Raw genomic sequence first — 17,032 nt, 5'->3', positions numbered from 1 at the left:
TTTGTGAAGTGAAATTGATAAAATAGTAAAGTTTCTTCAGTATTGATTACAAGTGGAAACCCAATGTTATTTAAAGCTGCTGGACACTAAAAAAAATCATAGTACAGGCCTCATAGATCAATAAATTGAAGATAATTGGATCAAAAAAAAATTTAACCATGATTTCTTGTTTCTTCGTCAGATAAGGACAGTGAGTCGCTTGACACAATTTTTGTTCTAACTTACCAGTATTCCCTGTGATATCATAATGAAGTAAAAACATGCATATGTCCCCCTGACTTCACATCCCATAATGCAATGCGCAAAAATGTCAACTGAGTAATTATGGTGGAAATGAAAACAAACTTTCAAACAGAAATTAAATTAGGCAAGGCAAGGAAAATGTATTTGTATAACGCATTTCATACACAAGCCAACTCAATGTGCTTTACATGATTAAAAAGTGCAACAGAAAACATTCAACAGCTGAAATATCAAAATCAGCAGTAAAAATATTTAAAATCAGCATTAAAAACATTTAAAAATATCAGTAAAGACATTTAAAATCAGCAACAAACACATTAAACTAACAACATGACCAAAAAAATCAGTGTACCCTTTGTTCTTTAAATATTCTGTTTTAAAACCAGATAAAAAAAAAAAGTGTGGGTTTTTTGTTTACCAGATAAGCAGCATTTTTCTATTTTGAGCACCAGTAGATTCATTACACCACCTCTGGTTCCTTTAATTACATATCATGTGCATGTTTTACATAACATACATTTTTGGTTTTGATTTATTTATGTATTCATACAATTTCAATTCACGAGTAATGTGCCTTTAGCAAAAGGCCACCCAGTACTATTTGGACCATAACACTGTTTGATAAAGTTGGCAGATATTCACAGATTCGGACAAAAGCATCAATAACTCTTTAACGGAACATTATCGACAGACACACAAATTACACCTCTGCCATCAGTGTGATTTTAGTCTAACTACTGTTTATATTTGTTCATATTTTTTCTAGTTGATTATTATTTAATTTTTACATTATTAGAGAGAGCACAGTTCACCAAGTCAAATTCCTCGTGTATAACATACATTACATGGCCAATAAAGTTGATTCTGATTTTTATCAAATGCAGCAGAGTAAAAGTCCATCTGTGGGTCGTTCTGTGTGGTGAGATTAAAACATGAAGCTCTCGTCCTAGTTTCCCTGTAAATATGCAAATGTCACACAAACAGAACAAGATTTAATTTTAAGAGAGAAACACTACTTGTTTGGTTTTTCTGTATTTCTGTTTAGGTTTTAAGTCAGTAAAATAAAATAACTACACTGTTTATTTGTTATTTTGATTTGGTTTTAAAACGAAATAACCAAAGAACGAAGGGTACACGGATTCAAAAACCTCCCTTTAAACTATTTTTTGACACCTTTCTTTTTTTTTGAGAAAATCTTTGATTTACTGATATTTATGGCCTGCACTGTTTTTTATCTACTATTCATGAGCATTTAAATGTTTGTTTTTAGCAGCTTTAAACGTGGCATTATGCTGGTGGGGAAAACCCATCAGCTATGAATTAAGAGCCAAGACAAGAATTTAGCTAATTATTTGCACCCATAATTACTGCACTAATGCTCCGTTGATAAACTGGGAACTGGTGATCTCTGCTAGCCAAACTACACAAAGATTATTTACTTCATAGGGAGGCATGTTTTTAACATTTATTACATTCGTTTAATGAAACATTAAACACAACGCTGTTTTTTTTAGGATGTTAGTATATGTGGGTTTTTCCCCACATCACTCCTTTTAATGGTACTGTTGCATTCCAGTTATCTTGCAGGAGATTTAGCCATTTACTCAGAATCAAAGTGACAGTGATCAGCCACGGCTACGTTTGGTAATGGCTAAAAGCAAATAGCATCACAAAAAGCCACAGATTAAAAAAAATCAGTATGGGCCATCAACTCTGTAGATTTGTAGTGTTGATGATTCATATGTAAAACAAAAGTTAAAATCACACTTTGCTCAACATGTTTTTTTAACGTTACTTCTTTCTGCATGGTTAGGAATTAGATCACACAAAGTAAGGATTTTAATAGGAATCAAATGAACAACAACAAAATCTATTATGATTTTTCACATTTTGTTTTTCAAATAAAAAAGTGCAATTAACAATATGCAGTAATTCTTATCAAAGTGTATTGAATACAAATCAAACAAAACAAATGTTTTATCATCTTTCATATTTTGCATATTGGGATAAAAGTAAGTTAAATACAGTTGAACTTTAATCTCTTTAATTTTGTTTTGTTTTATATCATGTATTTTTGTATTATAATTTTATATCATATTTACATAATATTGAAGTATTATTAATAAAAATAATTAAATCTGTGTGTGTGATTTTATTGTTGCATGTATTTTATTATAATTAAATTATCCCTGATGTCATTGCAGATCTTCGAATTCCTTTGATGTGGAAAGACACAGAGTACTTTAAAAACAAAGGAGGTGAGATGTGTGCGTGTGTGTGTGTGCGTGTGTGTCTATAGGGTGTAGGAATCCATTGATGTCTCATGAATGATTTATGCACTTGGATTTATTAATGATCAGAACCTAAGGGAAGAGGTTGGCTTCTTCACACTAGAGTGAAACAGCTAATTTAGAGAGATGCAGAGCAGAAAATGAATCATGTTTTCATTTTCTTTTTGCCTCAGGCTAACCACTTCTGTGGACTTTTTGTTACATGTATTTAAATATTGTGGACTTAGGAGACTGCAGATGACAGTGCAGCTGTTTTTTCTTCTTTATTCAAAGTCTCCAGCAGCTTCTAGAGCCAATCTTTACAATCTGTTCAGCTTTTGCATTTATTTCTGGGTTTTACTGTTTCTTTTTTTTACCATTAGAAACTGGTGGCAGCAAATCCACTCCTGCTGATCAGACTTGTTGGGTTTGCGCAGGCTAGGCTCTCAGCAGCTTTACCTTCCACCACGTGTGTCAAACTCAAGGCCCAGTGGCCAAACCTGGCCCTTTAGAGCAGTGGTTCCCAACCTGGGGTACCCTGGGGGACTTGAACATATTGCAGGTGGTATTTGGAAACATTGATGAATCTATTTACAACATGCTGAGTCACTATTAGGCCTATTTCAGACGACGTACATGCTCATCCAACATCTTTTCCGCCCGTTGACAATAAACAGTGTTATTGGAATAAACAATATTGTGGCCTTAATATCCTACTAAATTGTTATTAACATGTTACGCACATTATTCAAAATTGAGGTAAATATATTCTCTAATATACAGACATTGTAATGCACAAAATTGATATTTAGTGTGCGTTAAACATACAGGTTGACATTTTCAAGCTGTAGGAGATTTCAGATCCCAACATGTTAACAACATGAAAATAAAACAAGAAAGTTTACTAAATTGGAGTGATGAAGGGTTTCTCCTAATTTGAAGAGAGGCATCAGGGGGTACATGAGAAAGAAAAGGTTGGGAAACACTGATCTAGAGCATCCAATTTGACCCACAGGAAAAGGAAAAATGATAGAAAAAACATTAACTCATTCAGTGCCAGCCATTCTCAGATTTTCTACTCTCCTCAGTGTCAGCAGTTTTTGAGCATTTTGACTGATTTTAAAGACCCACAGAATATTTTCTACTATGACTATCTGAAATCTGACACCAGATTCTGAAAGATTGAAGCCTCTACTCTCATCAAAAAAAATTTGTTTCTGGCTCGTTTTGTTCTTTTGTAACCAGCCGTTGAATAGAGCAAGTTTTACACAAATCTTCAGTTTCAGAACAAAATGCTGAGAAAACAGCCTTTTTGTAAAAAAAAAAAAAAAAAAAACCCTGTCAGTGACTTTAAAGCTTTTTTTTTTTTTGCTTTAGTGACAACTCTAACATCTGAACATCGTTTCCTTCTAGAAAACAAAAAACATACCGGGCTTTTGATGGCAAAATTATTATTCTTTTGCTATCTGGGTCAGAGTTAAATGGATTTCTTACTGTATTTTAGCGTTCCTTCAACTTTCTCTCCCGTCAGTCTGCACACACACAACTTCCTCTTCCTCCCGGACATGCAGAGGGTCACTGCATGCGCCGTTTTTTATGGTTTTATCTCACAATCGCCACATTATCCATGAATTCTACACTTGCTCTGGTCAGAGTGTGCGCTGCTGGGAACGTCAACTCTCGTACGTAGCACCATTTTCTGTCTCGTAAATTTATTTCCTCTCTTCCTCTTAGCTCCGCTGAGCATGGATGATCTCTCATCCAAAGGTGCACTGCTACCTCCTACGTGTCACCTATTATTTTGCTATCTGGCTCACAGGCTGGGGGTATTTTGTACCCACCTCCTCCCCCTCCTCCCGACACACAGGGATGACCCGTTTGGCCCGGTTAGTTGATGATTTTATCTCACAGTCACAACATTATCAATAATCCACTCAGGTCCACACATGTTAGTATGTGGAGCTGTGAGCTGCTGGATACTTCACAATATCACTCTGTAGCACCATAATCTCCCTCGTTCCTGCTTTTTCCTGTTTTGCTGGGTATCATCAGTGGTAAATCTCTCATCTAAAGGTGTACTGCTGCCATCTTCAGGACACAGTTGGTCACCACAACACCCCACAGCTTAGATATTGATGAGGGACCTCCGCCAGGGTGTTTTCTAGTAATCCCCATGAAAAAATGCAAATGACGAGATATCTCGTCAATGGCACTGAGCGTTTGGATTTGAAATGACGAGATATCTTGTCAGTGGCACTGAGTGAGTTAATCATTGTGTAGATTACCAAATAATTCAGTTGTAGGTAGCTCAGTTCCTCCAAATTCACAAATTCAATAGAAACTGCTCGATATTTGCAATTTTCCTGTGCTTATATCACACAAAATTGTGGAAGAACTCTTTAATTTTTCTAAAATCCTGCATTTTCCCACAAACAATACCACTAAATCGATAAATAATGATTTATTGCGTGTCATTTGTAGATGCCTTAGATGCGACCGTGGCTCAGGTGGTAGAGGGTTGTCTTCTGATCGAGAGGTTGGGGGTTCGATCCCAGTACCTGACTATGTGTCGAAGTGTCCTTGGGCAAGACACTGAACCCTAAGTTGCTCCCAGTGGTCGACTAGCGCCTTGCATGGCAGTCCTGTCCCATTGGTGTGTGAATGTGAGAGTGATTGGGTGAATGAGCTGCTATGTAAAGCGCTTTGAGACTGCTTCAGTGTGGTGATAAAGCGCTATATAAATCTAGTCCATTTACCATAGTCCATTTACCATAATGTATGGTATATAAAATTTAAGTGCAAACTATGGTACAATATTGTTGAATTTGCTCTTTTTCCCATCTAAAATCTGTGCACTACTAAAGATCAAACTGCTCTGCTCCATATTTGGTAGAAATGAGTTTGACCCCTCTGCCATTTTTGATCTGAACTGGACCAGTTTCAGAAGGAGGAAAGTGGGAAAGCTAATCAAATCTGTTGGGAATTTTAGGCACCGTACATGTCTTAGACTCCATGGAAACCCAGTCACATATTAGCTCCTTAAATATACCAGTACAGTGTCTATCTCCCCTGTTGAAAATGTCAAAGTTGGCTAAGCCATGTTCAGTCAATATACTGTGCTTTGTCTCTTATTAAGTTGAACACAGTTAATCTGCATGACCTACTCCTGTAAATGAACTCTAGAGACGATACTGGGATGCTTAACAAAGCTTAACGAGGCTCTTAGACAAGACCATTAAGACCACCACCATGTAAAGTGAACCAATGAGACTTGGATGAGTGAGATATTATCCTTTCCTCACCTGCCTAGTCAAGCCTCACGAGAATGAGTTCAACTGAGCTAGAAGAAAGAACAATAAAAAACAAAAGAACATTTTTGGGTGGCTGTTAGAAGAAAATGTTTTGTTTTCTTAAAATCATAGATGCGTTTTATTTTCCAATAATTTGAAGGATTTTTTTTTTGTTTTTGTTTCATGTCACTAAAACTATATATTAGGGTATTAGGAGATTATCTTTCTTTCATTTTTTAATGCTGTCTACCCAGTGGATGTAGTTGCTTTTCTGAAATATGTTAGATGTTTGTTTGAGAAACAGAAGAAAAGGTTTTACAAAAGCTTACACTGACATTTTACATTGTGTTCCACAGAGCTCCATCGGTGTGCAGTGTTCTGCTTGTTGCAGCTGGGTGGAGAGATCTTTGACACAGACATGGTGATCATTGACCGGACACTCACGGATATTTGCTTCGACAACACCATTGTTTTGTAAGTCAAGGCCACCTATTGAAATGATTAGAGGACTGTGCTGTGCAGTGGTAGGATTAGGGCTCAGGCTGTGTCAGGAATCAGACAATGAATCTGCTTTCAAGTGTAACAGCAACAAAATGTTAATAAAGGAAAGGCAAAGGATTCTTTAAGGCTGTGCAATTATCGAAATTTTAGATTACGATTTTGATTATTACTTTTAACTATTACAAAAATAACAATCGAGAAATTATTATAAATATACATATATGATTTTATATTTTTTTTCTAATTATACATATGTTGTATTTGCTAAATGAAACAAACTTCCATGATTTAAGATATCTACAAAGAATAAAGCTTGGCACACATGAGAAAAAATGATTACTAACTTTGAGTTGTTTAATGCATGCGCATGCAAGCTCCTAAGCCCCGCCCCTCTCAAAGCTAATGCTTAAGCTAGCCTCGCCTGCAGGCCAACACGAGGAAAGTTGTTGCTAGCAGTCTTGTAACATGGCAGGAGAAACGTAGCAAAAACGCTTTGTAAACAAGTGGCAAGACCAATTCTCTTATATGTGACCATGATGAAGACCTAGAGCAAAGACACATCACTTGCAAGTGTTTTATGTTGTGCAAAAGTAAAGATACTTGATTTTTGTTTATGTTTAAAGAATATGGACCAATCATCGATCAGTGAGTTTAAAAAAAAAAAAAGATCACCGATCCGATCTTATGAATTCAGGTTGGTTTTTTTTTAGGTACCGACCGAATTCCTTCGGTACTACCTGGTACAGATTCACAGAAAATCAAACGGTACCATGTTTCGGAACCTAAATGCAGCCTTGTGACTGTGAGGGAGTGGAAGAGTTGAAGAATTTCAATGCAGGACCTGAACGTAACATTTGTTGTCAGTGTGTGTGTGGCCCTTTAACAGCTCGACCGGTATGCGGAGTGAGGAAGCGTGTTCGACCAGAGCAGATTGATTATAATGGCATTTTTGAGTGATTGGTTTAATTAAACAGCTGCAACATTTATTTTTTCAGAGTCTCATGTCATACTCAATGACTGCTGTAAAGCAAGTGAGCTCTGTGTCCACCATCACCCTGAAACGGACAGAAGTCTTCGGTATGAAAGCGAGAGCCCGTAGACTGGGGAAAAAGTCCGACGCTCAGCTGTTTCTCTCCAACCAAGACATTTTGGCCGTTTGCGCATAGGTTTTCAGCTTTGTGCACAAATGCAAGTGAAATAAAGTCGTGTCACGTAAAGCAAAACAACTCTTCAGTGTAAATGAGACAATAAAACAATGCAATGACAGCATCTACAGAAAGTTTCATCATGACAATGATGTCATTGATCGAATCGGCAAATTAAGACATTACATCCGATCACATTAATTGCATTAAAATGCAAAATATTAGAATAATTCCAGGTGCCACAGTGCGGGACAGTCACTCCACTGGTATCTGTCATTTTGTCTTTGGGCAAGACACTTCACCCACATTGCCTAGTATGAATGTAGTGCGTGAGTGTTGGTGGTGGTCGGAGGGGCTGATGGTGGACTATGGCAGCCACGCTTCTGTCAGTCTGCTTCAGGGCAGCTTTGGCTACAATAGTAGCTTACCATCACTAAGTGTGGAGTAAAAGAATAATGCTTTAATTCTGTAAAGTGCTTGGATTGTCGATGATAAAACACTATATAAAATCCAATGCATTAATATTATTATTAAGAAAGACCTATTGAATCCTGCCCCTATTTTTTAATCAATTTTTGTTTGGACTTCTAGAAATACACAATGAGTACTAAATGAAATAGGAAAACAAACTGACCAATTAATAATCAGTAACTTAAGATATACAAGAATACAAAGCAAAATACCAACATTAGTATTAAATTCCATTTAATTTGCCTATAAAAACAACACTATTCATTTTGTTTGTTTGGCAGTAATGAAGCCAGCACAGGTTTTGAGCTGCGCGTGGAGCTGTACAGCTGCTGCTCAGAAGACGACTACTCAGCAGGAAGCACTCCCAGGAAACTAGCCAGCAAGCTTAGCTCTTCGCTGGGACGATCAGCAGGAAAAAAGCTCCGGGCTGCCATCGAGCCGGGCTCCTGCAGCCCCGTCAGCAACGGAGGGGCCTCTCCGCTGCTGCTGCCAGTTCCCTCAGTCCCGTAAGTACAGAGTGGAAACATAATGAGCTCACATTATATTTTCAGAGTGAATGCTGAAATAAATCTTCACTTTGTTTTTTTGTTGTTATTGTATCTTCTCCAGGGGCCCAAAGTATCATCTTTTAGCTCACACCACCCTGTCTCTGTCTCACGTCCAGGACAGCTTTCGTACACATGACCTCAGCATCTCAGGCAGTGGTAAGTGCCGGCTTTCATCAGTCACCCTCTCTTTGATCTGTTCTATCTCTGCCAACATCTACAATATGTCTACTTTTTGCTATCTTCTTGCTTATGCTTGCGTCTCTCCTTGCCTAATTTTCCTTAAAAATAAACAACAAATATATTAAACAATGTATTATTCACTCCCCCACCCGCCATCCCCCACCCCCTTCTTTTTTTTTTTCCTTTTTTTCTCTTATTTATTTACTTTGCATTTGATTTTTACTAGTTTTTGTATCTGGGTACTATGAGAGCGACTTTTAGAATGCATAATCATACCTAAAAGTTTAAATAAAAAGTTTTTTTTTTTTTTTTTAAATAAACCGTACTGTGCAGCACCCTCCCTTCTCAGTCCTCACGTGTCGTCTGACAGGCAGCCATTGTCAAGGTCACAGATTAAAAAGTCTGTGCAAGGCGAGGCGACTGCTGTGTGAAGCTGTAATGATGTTGGCTAACAAGGGCCCAGACCCTCTGACAGACAGGCTCCTAGTGTTTTATTCATTGGCCCTTCAGCCTGCTGTAAAGTTTCATTGCTGCACTTCATGACACTTTCTGCAGCTGCCAGTTTCCTTCACTCATCTGCTCTGTTTTGTGAGGGAAGTGTGACTCAAGGACAAAATGTGTGTGCGCTACTGGAATACGATGTGTGTCTGTGTATAAATCTTGAATGACGTGAGGATATTTTTATTTATTTACTGAAGGTGTTTATTCTCTCCCTGTAGACGAGTGCTCGTACTGGCTGCCCCTGTATGGCAGTATGTGTTGCCGCCTCGTGGCTCAGCCTCACTGTATGACCCAGCAGATGATGAGTGGGTGCTTGAAAGTGAAGGTAAGTTGGCAGTTCTCCATGCAGCAGCAGCAGCAATGTGGACCATTCCTCAGTGGATTTGCTCAGTTTCTCACTTTATTCTTTGTCCTCTCCCCTCCTCATTCTCCTTTGGCCCCCATGTGCTTTGTTCTTTACAGCAGTGTGGAGGTGACCCTCAGAGTTGGACGAATGCATTTGCAGTTCTAAAGGGTTCAAGTCTTTTTTGTTACCACAAGCAGGAGGATGTGGAGTCCAACATTGAACCAGCTTTCACTATAGGCATCAACAAGGTCAGTCTTTGAGGCGGATTCAGCACAGAAACCAGGAATGAGCATTATTTTTTTTTATTTTTTTTTCTGGCAATCACAAAATGTGTGTAAGCTCAACGTTTGAATGAATCACACTTTTGGTTCTCACCTTTGAGAATTTAAAAGAAAATGTCAGATAATGAAGTGACTGTTCAAATAATTTAGTATTCATGACAGTTGAAATCTATTCAGCAAACCTTTTTCGTATCATATATCAAAAGTCTTCTTTTTTTTTCTTGGCACCATTTTGAAAGGATTTTTACCATCTGGATTTTATGATTCTGAACTTTAGCGTCCAATGAGCTTCCTGTCTTATTCTAAAATGTCTGATTTAGTCTTTTATGACCCTTGATCCAGATCCTTCTGCTAACCTCAGATTCAAGCTCTGGAGCTACAATTAGTCCCATCCACTCACTCCATGAAGGATGTTGTCTGGTAACCTGTCAACAAGTGGAGTTACACTGCCATCTAGTGGTTTTAAGTATAATGAGAAAGATGAGGGTGAGGGCGTATTTAGTGGTTCCTTTTGTCTGATAATTGTAGAAGGAAAATGATCTGGAAGAGGACTAATTGGTGGCTTTTATCAATGTGGCCTTTTTCTCTGTGGGGGATCTATAATTACAATTTCTATAATGAGCATTTGTTGCAGCACATCATTTTGTTCTTTCAGGCCTGATGACTTTCACCACTGAAGAGAGGCCTTTTATAGCAACTGATGATTGTCATTCCTGTGTTTCAGGAGACCAGGATACGTGCGTCTGAAAAAGACCCTCAAAGCAAAGTGCAGAACATCTGCATCAGCAACCAGTACGGAGGAGAGGAGGTCACACACACTCTGACCACTGACAGCCGTGAGGACACACACCGCTGGATGGAGGCGTTCTGGCAACATTTCTATGATATGAGTGAGAAGGTTTTTTTGTTTACTTGCTTCCACCTCGACAATGCAGGAAATATACAAAAGTTATAACAACTCTAGTTAATGAGAGCACAGTGTTAAACATTTGTTGATTTAGTTTTTTAGTAACACACTTTCATTATTACGCAGAAAATCATACACACAGTGGCACATCTGTGCATTGCTCCGCCTCTCAATGAATTTAGCCAAAGCTGTACTGCATTTCTTTTTGTAAATGATATATTTTAGTTTTATTGAGACATCTTTTATAGAGTAATTTGCTAATTAATAAGCCTTTTGGTTGTTGGGGTTGAGTTTATATATTTATTTATTCAGTTTATTTCCGACATGGTTGCATTCACAGTTTTGTTATTCCTTTTTTTTTTTGTTGTACATGCCGAAAAAGGAGACGAGAGAAGCAGTTTGCTTATCCAAGTCCCGTCCCCTGTTTTTTACACAGAAAATTTACATCAAAGCTTGTCTCTCTGGTCAAACAGTCTTAGGTTGTTCTGAACACAATTAATTTTTTTTTTTTTTGTCCTTTTTTATGTAGGATTTATTCTCATCTGTAGTCAGTGTTGTCTTTTTTCATTCCTCCTCTCCATCGTTGTTCGTGTCGTCCTTGTTCCCCGCAGATTTCATTCCCCGACTTTTACTATTACTTTTACTGAAGGAAACTGAAAGTCCTCTGTAAACGAAAACATAACGTCCCCGCACTTGAAAGCCCTCGGCCTGACATTTGAAAAATCCTCAAAATAGTCACGAAAAATAATTCACATTGATTTATTGTAACCAAGCTAAGCACTTCAGTGAATTTATAGTTGGAAATGGTTCATCCATTACATTTATAATACCTGTAGGGGAATAAAGCATTATTAAATATGATTACTCGCCTGTTTATACATATAATTTTAATATGTAGTAGTTTCTGTGACAAACACAAAGATAAAAATTGTTGCCACTAATCAAGAGCCCTGAATGAATGTCACCTTACAGCAAGGTATCAATGCTCCACCTCCTTTCATTCTATAAAATCAGTCCACAAAAACAAAACCCTCAAAAACGCTGTTTTTTTTCACCAAAAATTGTCAGACTGGAAAATTTTCTTCATTACCTAGAATCCCCCCGTTAGTACCAAGGTTTTGGTGTGAGAGTGGTTGGTGGGTATTGCATTAAAAGACCAACGTCACTCTACACAGACAGACAGACGGACAGACAGATGACGAACTGATGACAATAACCATCGGTCGAGGGTAAAAACTGAGTAAATTTTAGCTGTAGATTACATTTCTTTAATCAAGACCAGAAAAGATGATTCAGTGAGTCTTGTTAAATACACTTAACACTTTTACTGAGTCTGAATGATCATGATTGTACTATATATGTTTATCAGAATCAGTTTTATTCTCCAAGTGCAGTTTAAAAACAATACTTTAACTTGGTGGATGGTGCGAAGAACAAAAAACACAAACAAACCAGAAACACTATAACTATAATAATAATAATAACAAAGAATTATGGATGATTATTATTATATAATATTATATTAAAGGATTATTATAAATGATTGTCATTAGTTGCATTACGCTGATCACAAGTTGTTTGTTAAATGCTACCTTATGGATGTTTAGTAGAAGTGTGTTGTGTTAACACAGTCTTTGTGGTATTTGACAATGATTTTTTTATTGACAGGTCAGTGGAAGCAGTGCTGTGATGATTTAATGAAGATTGAACAGCCATCGCCACGGAAACCGGCCCCTGTCACACCAAAACAAGGCTCTCTATACCACGAAATGGGTACCAACATTTTTGGTTTATATCATTATGTGCGTGTGTGTGTGGGTGTGCGCGGGGAGCAGGCCTGTGCATGAACGATGCTGTTTGTTTACATTTTCCTCTAATATCTTCCTTTTCTGCACTGTATGTAGAAGAGATTTTATCACTCACATGCTAACTTATGCTCTCTGTTTCCCTCTTCCCTCAAAACTACGTTTGTGTGCTGTGATTTGGTTATTATTTAATGATTCATTTTAATTTGTCATTTCCTTTATTGCCATTTTTCTTTTCTTTGTATTCAAATATTTTCTTGATAATTTTCACCTCAATTTTTATTCATTCTCAAACTTATTATTTTCTTTCCTATAACTAACTCCTGCACATTTTGCATGCCTTCCATCATTCCTCCTTTTCTTTCCTTTGGCCTACCATCCTGTTGCTCCTCCTATTTTCCCCTGGCAGCACCTATTGCCTCACCCTCCTATGAGGGTCTTCTGCTGCAGGATAACGCTGTGTCTGCTGAGATTCGTGCTCTGCTCTCGTCTTATTACAACGACAGGTGAAGTAACAGCAGAAGGCTAGAGATATAACAGTCTGCACTGGATTGACCTGATGAGTGTTTTTTTATTTGTTATATAAGGATTTCCTCATCCATAGGGATCGTGATCTGAACCCATAGCTCACGTGTGTGGGTGTAAGAATAAATTCATGAAAAGAGGGTTGTTGTGCTCTGATTGGCTGCCACGTTTACACCAGACTGCCCTCATGTTCAATATTCATGTGAATTAAATGAAAGTGTCAAACTCAAGGCCCGGGAGCCGAATTTGGCCCTTTTGAGCATCCAATTTGGCTTGCATGAGACAATAAAAATGACAGAATATATGAATTGTTGTGTAAATTACCAAATAATTCAGTTGTAGATATTGAATAATTTTTATGGTGATATTTACTGTCATGATGGCTTACATCAGATAAAGTTCAATAAAAAAGACAACAGAAGGCAACACAGAAAACCCAAGACACTCGAAAAAAGGTGCAATGAAGATAAATAAATAATACAATAATAGAGGCCGTATAAAAATTGAAATAGAGAAAATATTAAAAGTATAAAGGATACAGATGTATACATATTAACAGGTGGGGGAAATAGATATTTACAGACTTTACAATATTTTTTGGGCTTGCAGTTTTCCTTTGTTTTTTTTGCAAACTGTGGAAAGAACTCTCAATTTTTCCACAAATTTTGCAAATTCTTACAAACAAATCCACATAAATTGGTTACAAAATCAAGAATTTTTGAAGTGAAAATCCGACAGGGACTGATATTAAAAACTATTTGTTTTCTTTTCCCCACCTAAAAACTGCGGCCCACTTAAGATCAAAGTGGTCCATATTTAGCCCCTAAACTAAAATGAGTTTGACATCCCTGATGTAGAGCAATATGACTATATACTAAACAGTGTCGTAGAATATTCCAATTTAAAAAGCCTATTTTCTCTATTATTTCTTAGTAGTTCAATGGCATGAAATGTTAGTGGGTCTTTGTTTGGTGATGAGTTTGGACTCCTCCTGTTCTCTCCTGCAGTTATTGAGTCATCAGATGACCTCAGCACTACTGTCTCAGACATCCTGGCTCGCAGAATGCAGGAGTTGGAGCTCCGTAGCCAGCTGGGCACATCGCCCACCTGGATGTCTTTGTTTGAGGAGAACAGTACCAAAGGCGCTGGCCGTCCTCATCACTGTACCTCTCGCCTGTCTGGCCACAGTCCCTGCACCCCTCATCGACCAGCTCGGAGCCCTGCGAGCCCACTTCGCTGCCCACAAATGGGTCTGCTGGCCTCGGATGCCAGCCTAACCTCAGACAGCGACAGCCACGGCAGCACCAGTCCGTCCTCCTACCATCATGGTTGGCCTGAGCCTTCTTCAAGCTTCTCTCTTTACCCTTCTTCACACTCTCATCTCAGGCCACGCACTCTTTCACTTGATGCCAAGCTCAGCACCCTTCGTGTGAGGGGTTACGGAGGAGTTGGTACCTTCCAGTGTCCCTGCCAACCTCCTTCCTCTTCCCTGCTTGGTCCTCACCCCATTTCTTCTCGTTCTCCTCGGTCCCAGCACAGCACACAGACCACCCTGTCCTGCTCCAGCTCCACCTCCAGCAACAGCTCCACCAACAGTGAGGGCAGCCACAGCCCTGAGTCCTCTGAGGGGGCTTCTTTCTCAAGACCTTCACCTGCTCGACGCAGCCTCCGGAACCTCAGGTCCAGACTTGATCCTCGCAACTGGCTCCAAAGTCAGGTGTGAACATTCACATTAGTTTTTTTTTAAGGCAACAGTGCTCATTTAACTTGGCTCTAAGTGTCCTAACGCATGTGAATCAAACTCTGAATATCTGTGGGGTCCAATGCATAACCATGAGGAGGATGAAATGACTGCCTGTACCCTGTTGGAGAATACAGTTAAACTGGAAATGTCGTTTAACACACAGGACAAACAACTATCACTGGAGGTTTTTCTGCTAAATTCAACTCTAAAAACCTTATTATGGTACAATGATTCCTCTTAAAGTTAATGGTAGTAGAGGGATGATAAGACAACAAAGAAGTCTTTCAATATTTTTTTTTAGGTCAACTCTGTCTTTAAACTCTAAAACTGGAAAAGGTTACAGTAAATTGTTTTGATGTCATATCTGTTGATGCACTAACTCTGTTTTTAAAGGTTGCAGTTGCTGCTAAATGACATACTGCATTTATAATTGCTTTGGAAACCTTTAAGCGTTGGAAGTGGAAGGTAATTATTATTTTTCAACTGTTTTTATGTGTCGTTTTGTTTTTTTTTTGTATGATATAACATAAAGCAAACTTATTCTCAAACTGGTGTGTGGGGACCTGTGGGTTTAAACTAATTTAAATACAACTTTACAATAAAATGAACATTCAAGACAGAATTTCAAGTAGGTATTCATTAAAGTACATAAATAATCTAGGAATACAGACTCCAGGAATATTTTTTAATGGATGTGAGGCGTGTAAAGCCCTGAAAAGTTTTAGGAATCCAGTTATAAATATTGAGAATAATGTAATGTAATGCAAGTTCCCATACTCACTGCACTGGTTTTTATAAGATGGAAACCAGTCATAAATTATTCTCCACTGCATTGGAAAAACTGCCATTATTGGGTTGCAGATCCAAACTCTTTGTCTCTGCTGTGGCCTCACAGGTTTTCATTGTTTCACGATTCTAATAAATCCATTATAATGTGAAACCTCCAACAATCCTACGATATGCAAAACAGATGGAAAGTTTCATTTGAAATCCTCACACGACTCTCTACACATATCAGGTTCAATGATAATGATTGGAAAGCTGTTGAATTATGTAGACATTTGCCTTTATTTTTAAATATGTTACCTGTTGCCATTTTTTTGCAGCTCACAGCAGTCAGAAGCTACTAAAACAAATGTTTTGTGTTTGGTTTTGTTTTTTTTAAATTGCAGAGAACCTCTTCTATTGTGGATATTGAGAATTGATCTATAAAGACTCAGAACTAACACAAGCCTTTTTACAAAAGTCTATCAAATGCCTGAACGTAAGCATTTGTTACTGTAGATAAATTTTACATGTCGACATATACTTTGTCTTTTGTTATATTATTAATTTTGCTATAAACGCAGCTGCGTTGATCATTCTCATTGTGCTTAACAGTTGATCTGCAGATCTTTAATTATTGACTGTACAAACAACAAAGAATGGGAAAGTGTTTTGTGCTGCATGGATTCCATCCTCAAAGACGAGCATTTCATGAGAAATATGGGACATATGGTTTAAATAATATAACATTATTAATAGTAATAAATGTTTTATCGATTTATGACTGCCTTTGGTTTTTTTGTGCTCATGAAACACTGGAATTTCACTGGTAAATCCACTTCATTATTTTTTTAGTACTTTTAATACCACCAAAGTGTTTTCCAATTTTAGCACAATCGCCCATTCACGCACCAACGGGTGTCAGGGTGACTGCGGATCAGTGGTAGGGTGTGGTGTCCAGTAACCGAAGGGTTAGGGGTTCGAATCCTGCTCCATCCAAGTCATTGTCGTTATGTAAATGGTTATGAATTGTGTATGAATGTTGGTGGTGGTTAGAGGGTCCGTAGGCGGCAAATGGCAGCCAAACATCAGTCATTGTGCACCAGGACAGCTGTGGCTACATCAGGGTTCAGTATTTCACCCAAGACTAGATCCTGAACCACTGTTGCTGGCAGAACGTATTGCTCTAAGTGACTAGTAGCTAAGCTTCTGTACTGAAACATGTTTATTTTAGTAACATTACTCAATACGTAAGATCAATCAAATGGTAAGAGAATTAAAAGTCATACTTGTTTTTACACTGAAAAGGGTTAAATTAATGGAAGAAGGTATGCAAGGATCAGTGCAAATCCTAACGTTCCTGAATGTTCACAAAGTTGTTTTTTCCGCTGCTTTGCCCGAAGTACCTTCCAGTGCATTATGGGGCTTCAATCAGAGCACTTAATGCTTTAGATTTGTGATGATCATATTATATCCTGTTTTCTACTGCTTCACTTTCTCCCTTTCAAAG

The 17,032-nt window shown here is 38.0% G+C and overlaps 1 protein-coding gene across 4 annotated transcripts in view; it reads left to right on the top strand.

The window, feature by feature from the left end:
• rtkna (rhotekin a) overlaps positions 1–16,303 on the top strand; it is a 95,328-nt gene extending 79,025 nt beyond the window's left edge. For 3 of the 4 annotated variants that reach the window (XM_028457732.1, XM_028457733.1, XM_028457734.1), the window contains exons 3-11: positions 2,448–2,501; positions 6,160–6,277; positions 8,202–8,426; positions 8,530–8,624; positions 9,368–9,474; positions 9,612–9,743; positions 10,501–10,666; positions 12,352–12,456; positions 14,021–16,303. In XM_028457732.1, the coding sequence (XP_028313533.1) occupies positions 2,448–2,501; positions 6,160–6,277; positions 8,202–8,426; positions 8,530–8,624; positions 9,368–9,474; positions 9,612–9,743; positions 10,501–10,666; positions 12,352–12,456; positions 14,021–14,736 (1,718 nt within the window). In that variant the 3' untranslated portion in view covers positions 14,737–16,303. Of the gene's footprint in view, positions 1–2,447; positions 2,502–6,159; positions 6,278–8,201; positions 8,427–8,529; positions 8,625–9,367; positions 9,475–9,611; positions 9,744–10,500; positions 10,667–12,351; positions 12,457–12,897; positions 12,995–14,020 lie in introns of all 4 variants that reach the window. The other variant, XM_028457735.1, reaches the window with a different exon arrangement.
• The last annotated feature ends 729 nt before the right edge of the window (positions 16,304–17,032 follow it).

This window comes from Gouania willdenowi, chromosome 9 (assembly GCF_900634775.1).
Source record: "Gouania willdenowi chromosome 9, fGouWil2.1, whole genome shotgun sequence".
NCBI classification, from domain to species: domain Eukaryota; kingdom Metazoa; phylum Chordata; class Actinopteri; order Blenniiformes; family Gobiesocidae; genus Gouania; species Gouania willdenowi.
The sequence above is the reverse complement of the archived record's forward strand: the minus strand, read 5'-3'. Positions and strand labels throughout refer to the sequence as shown.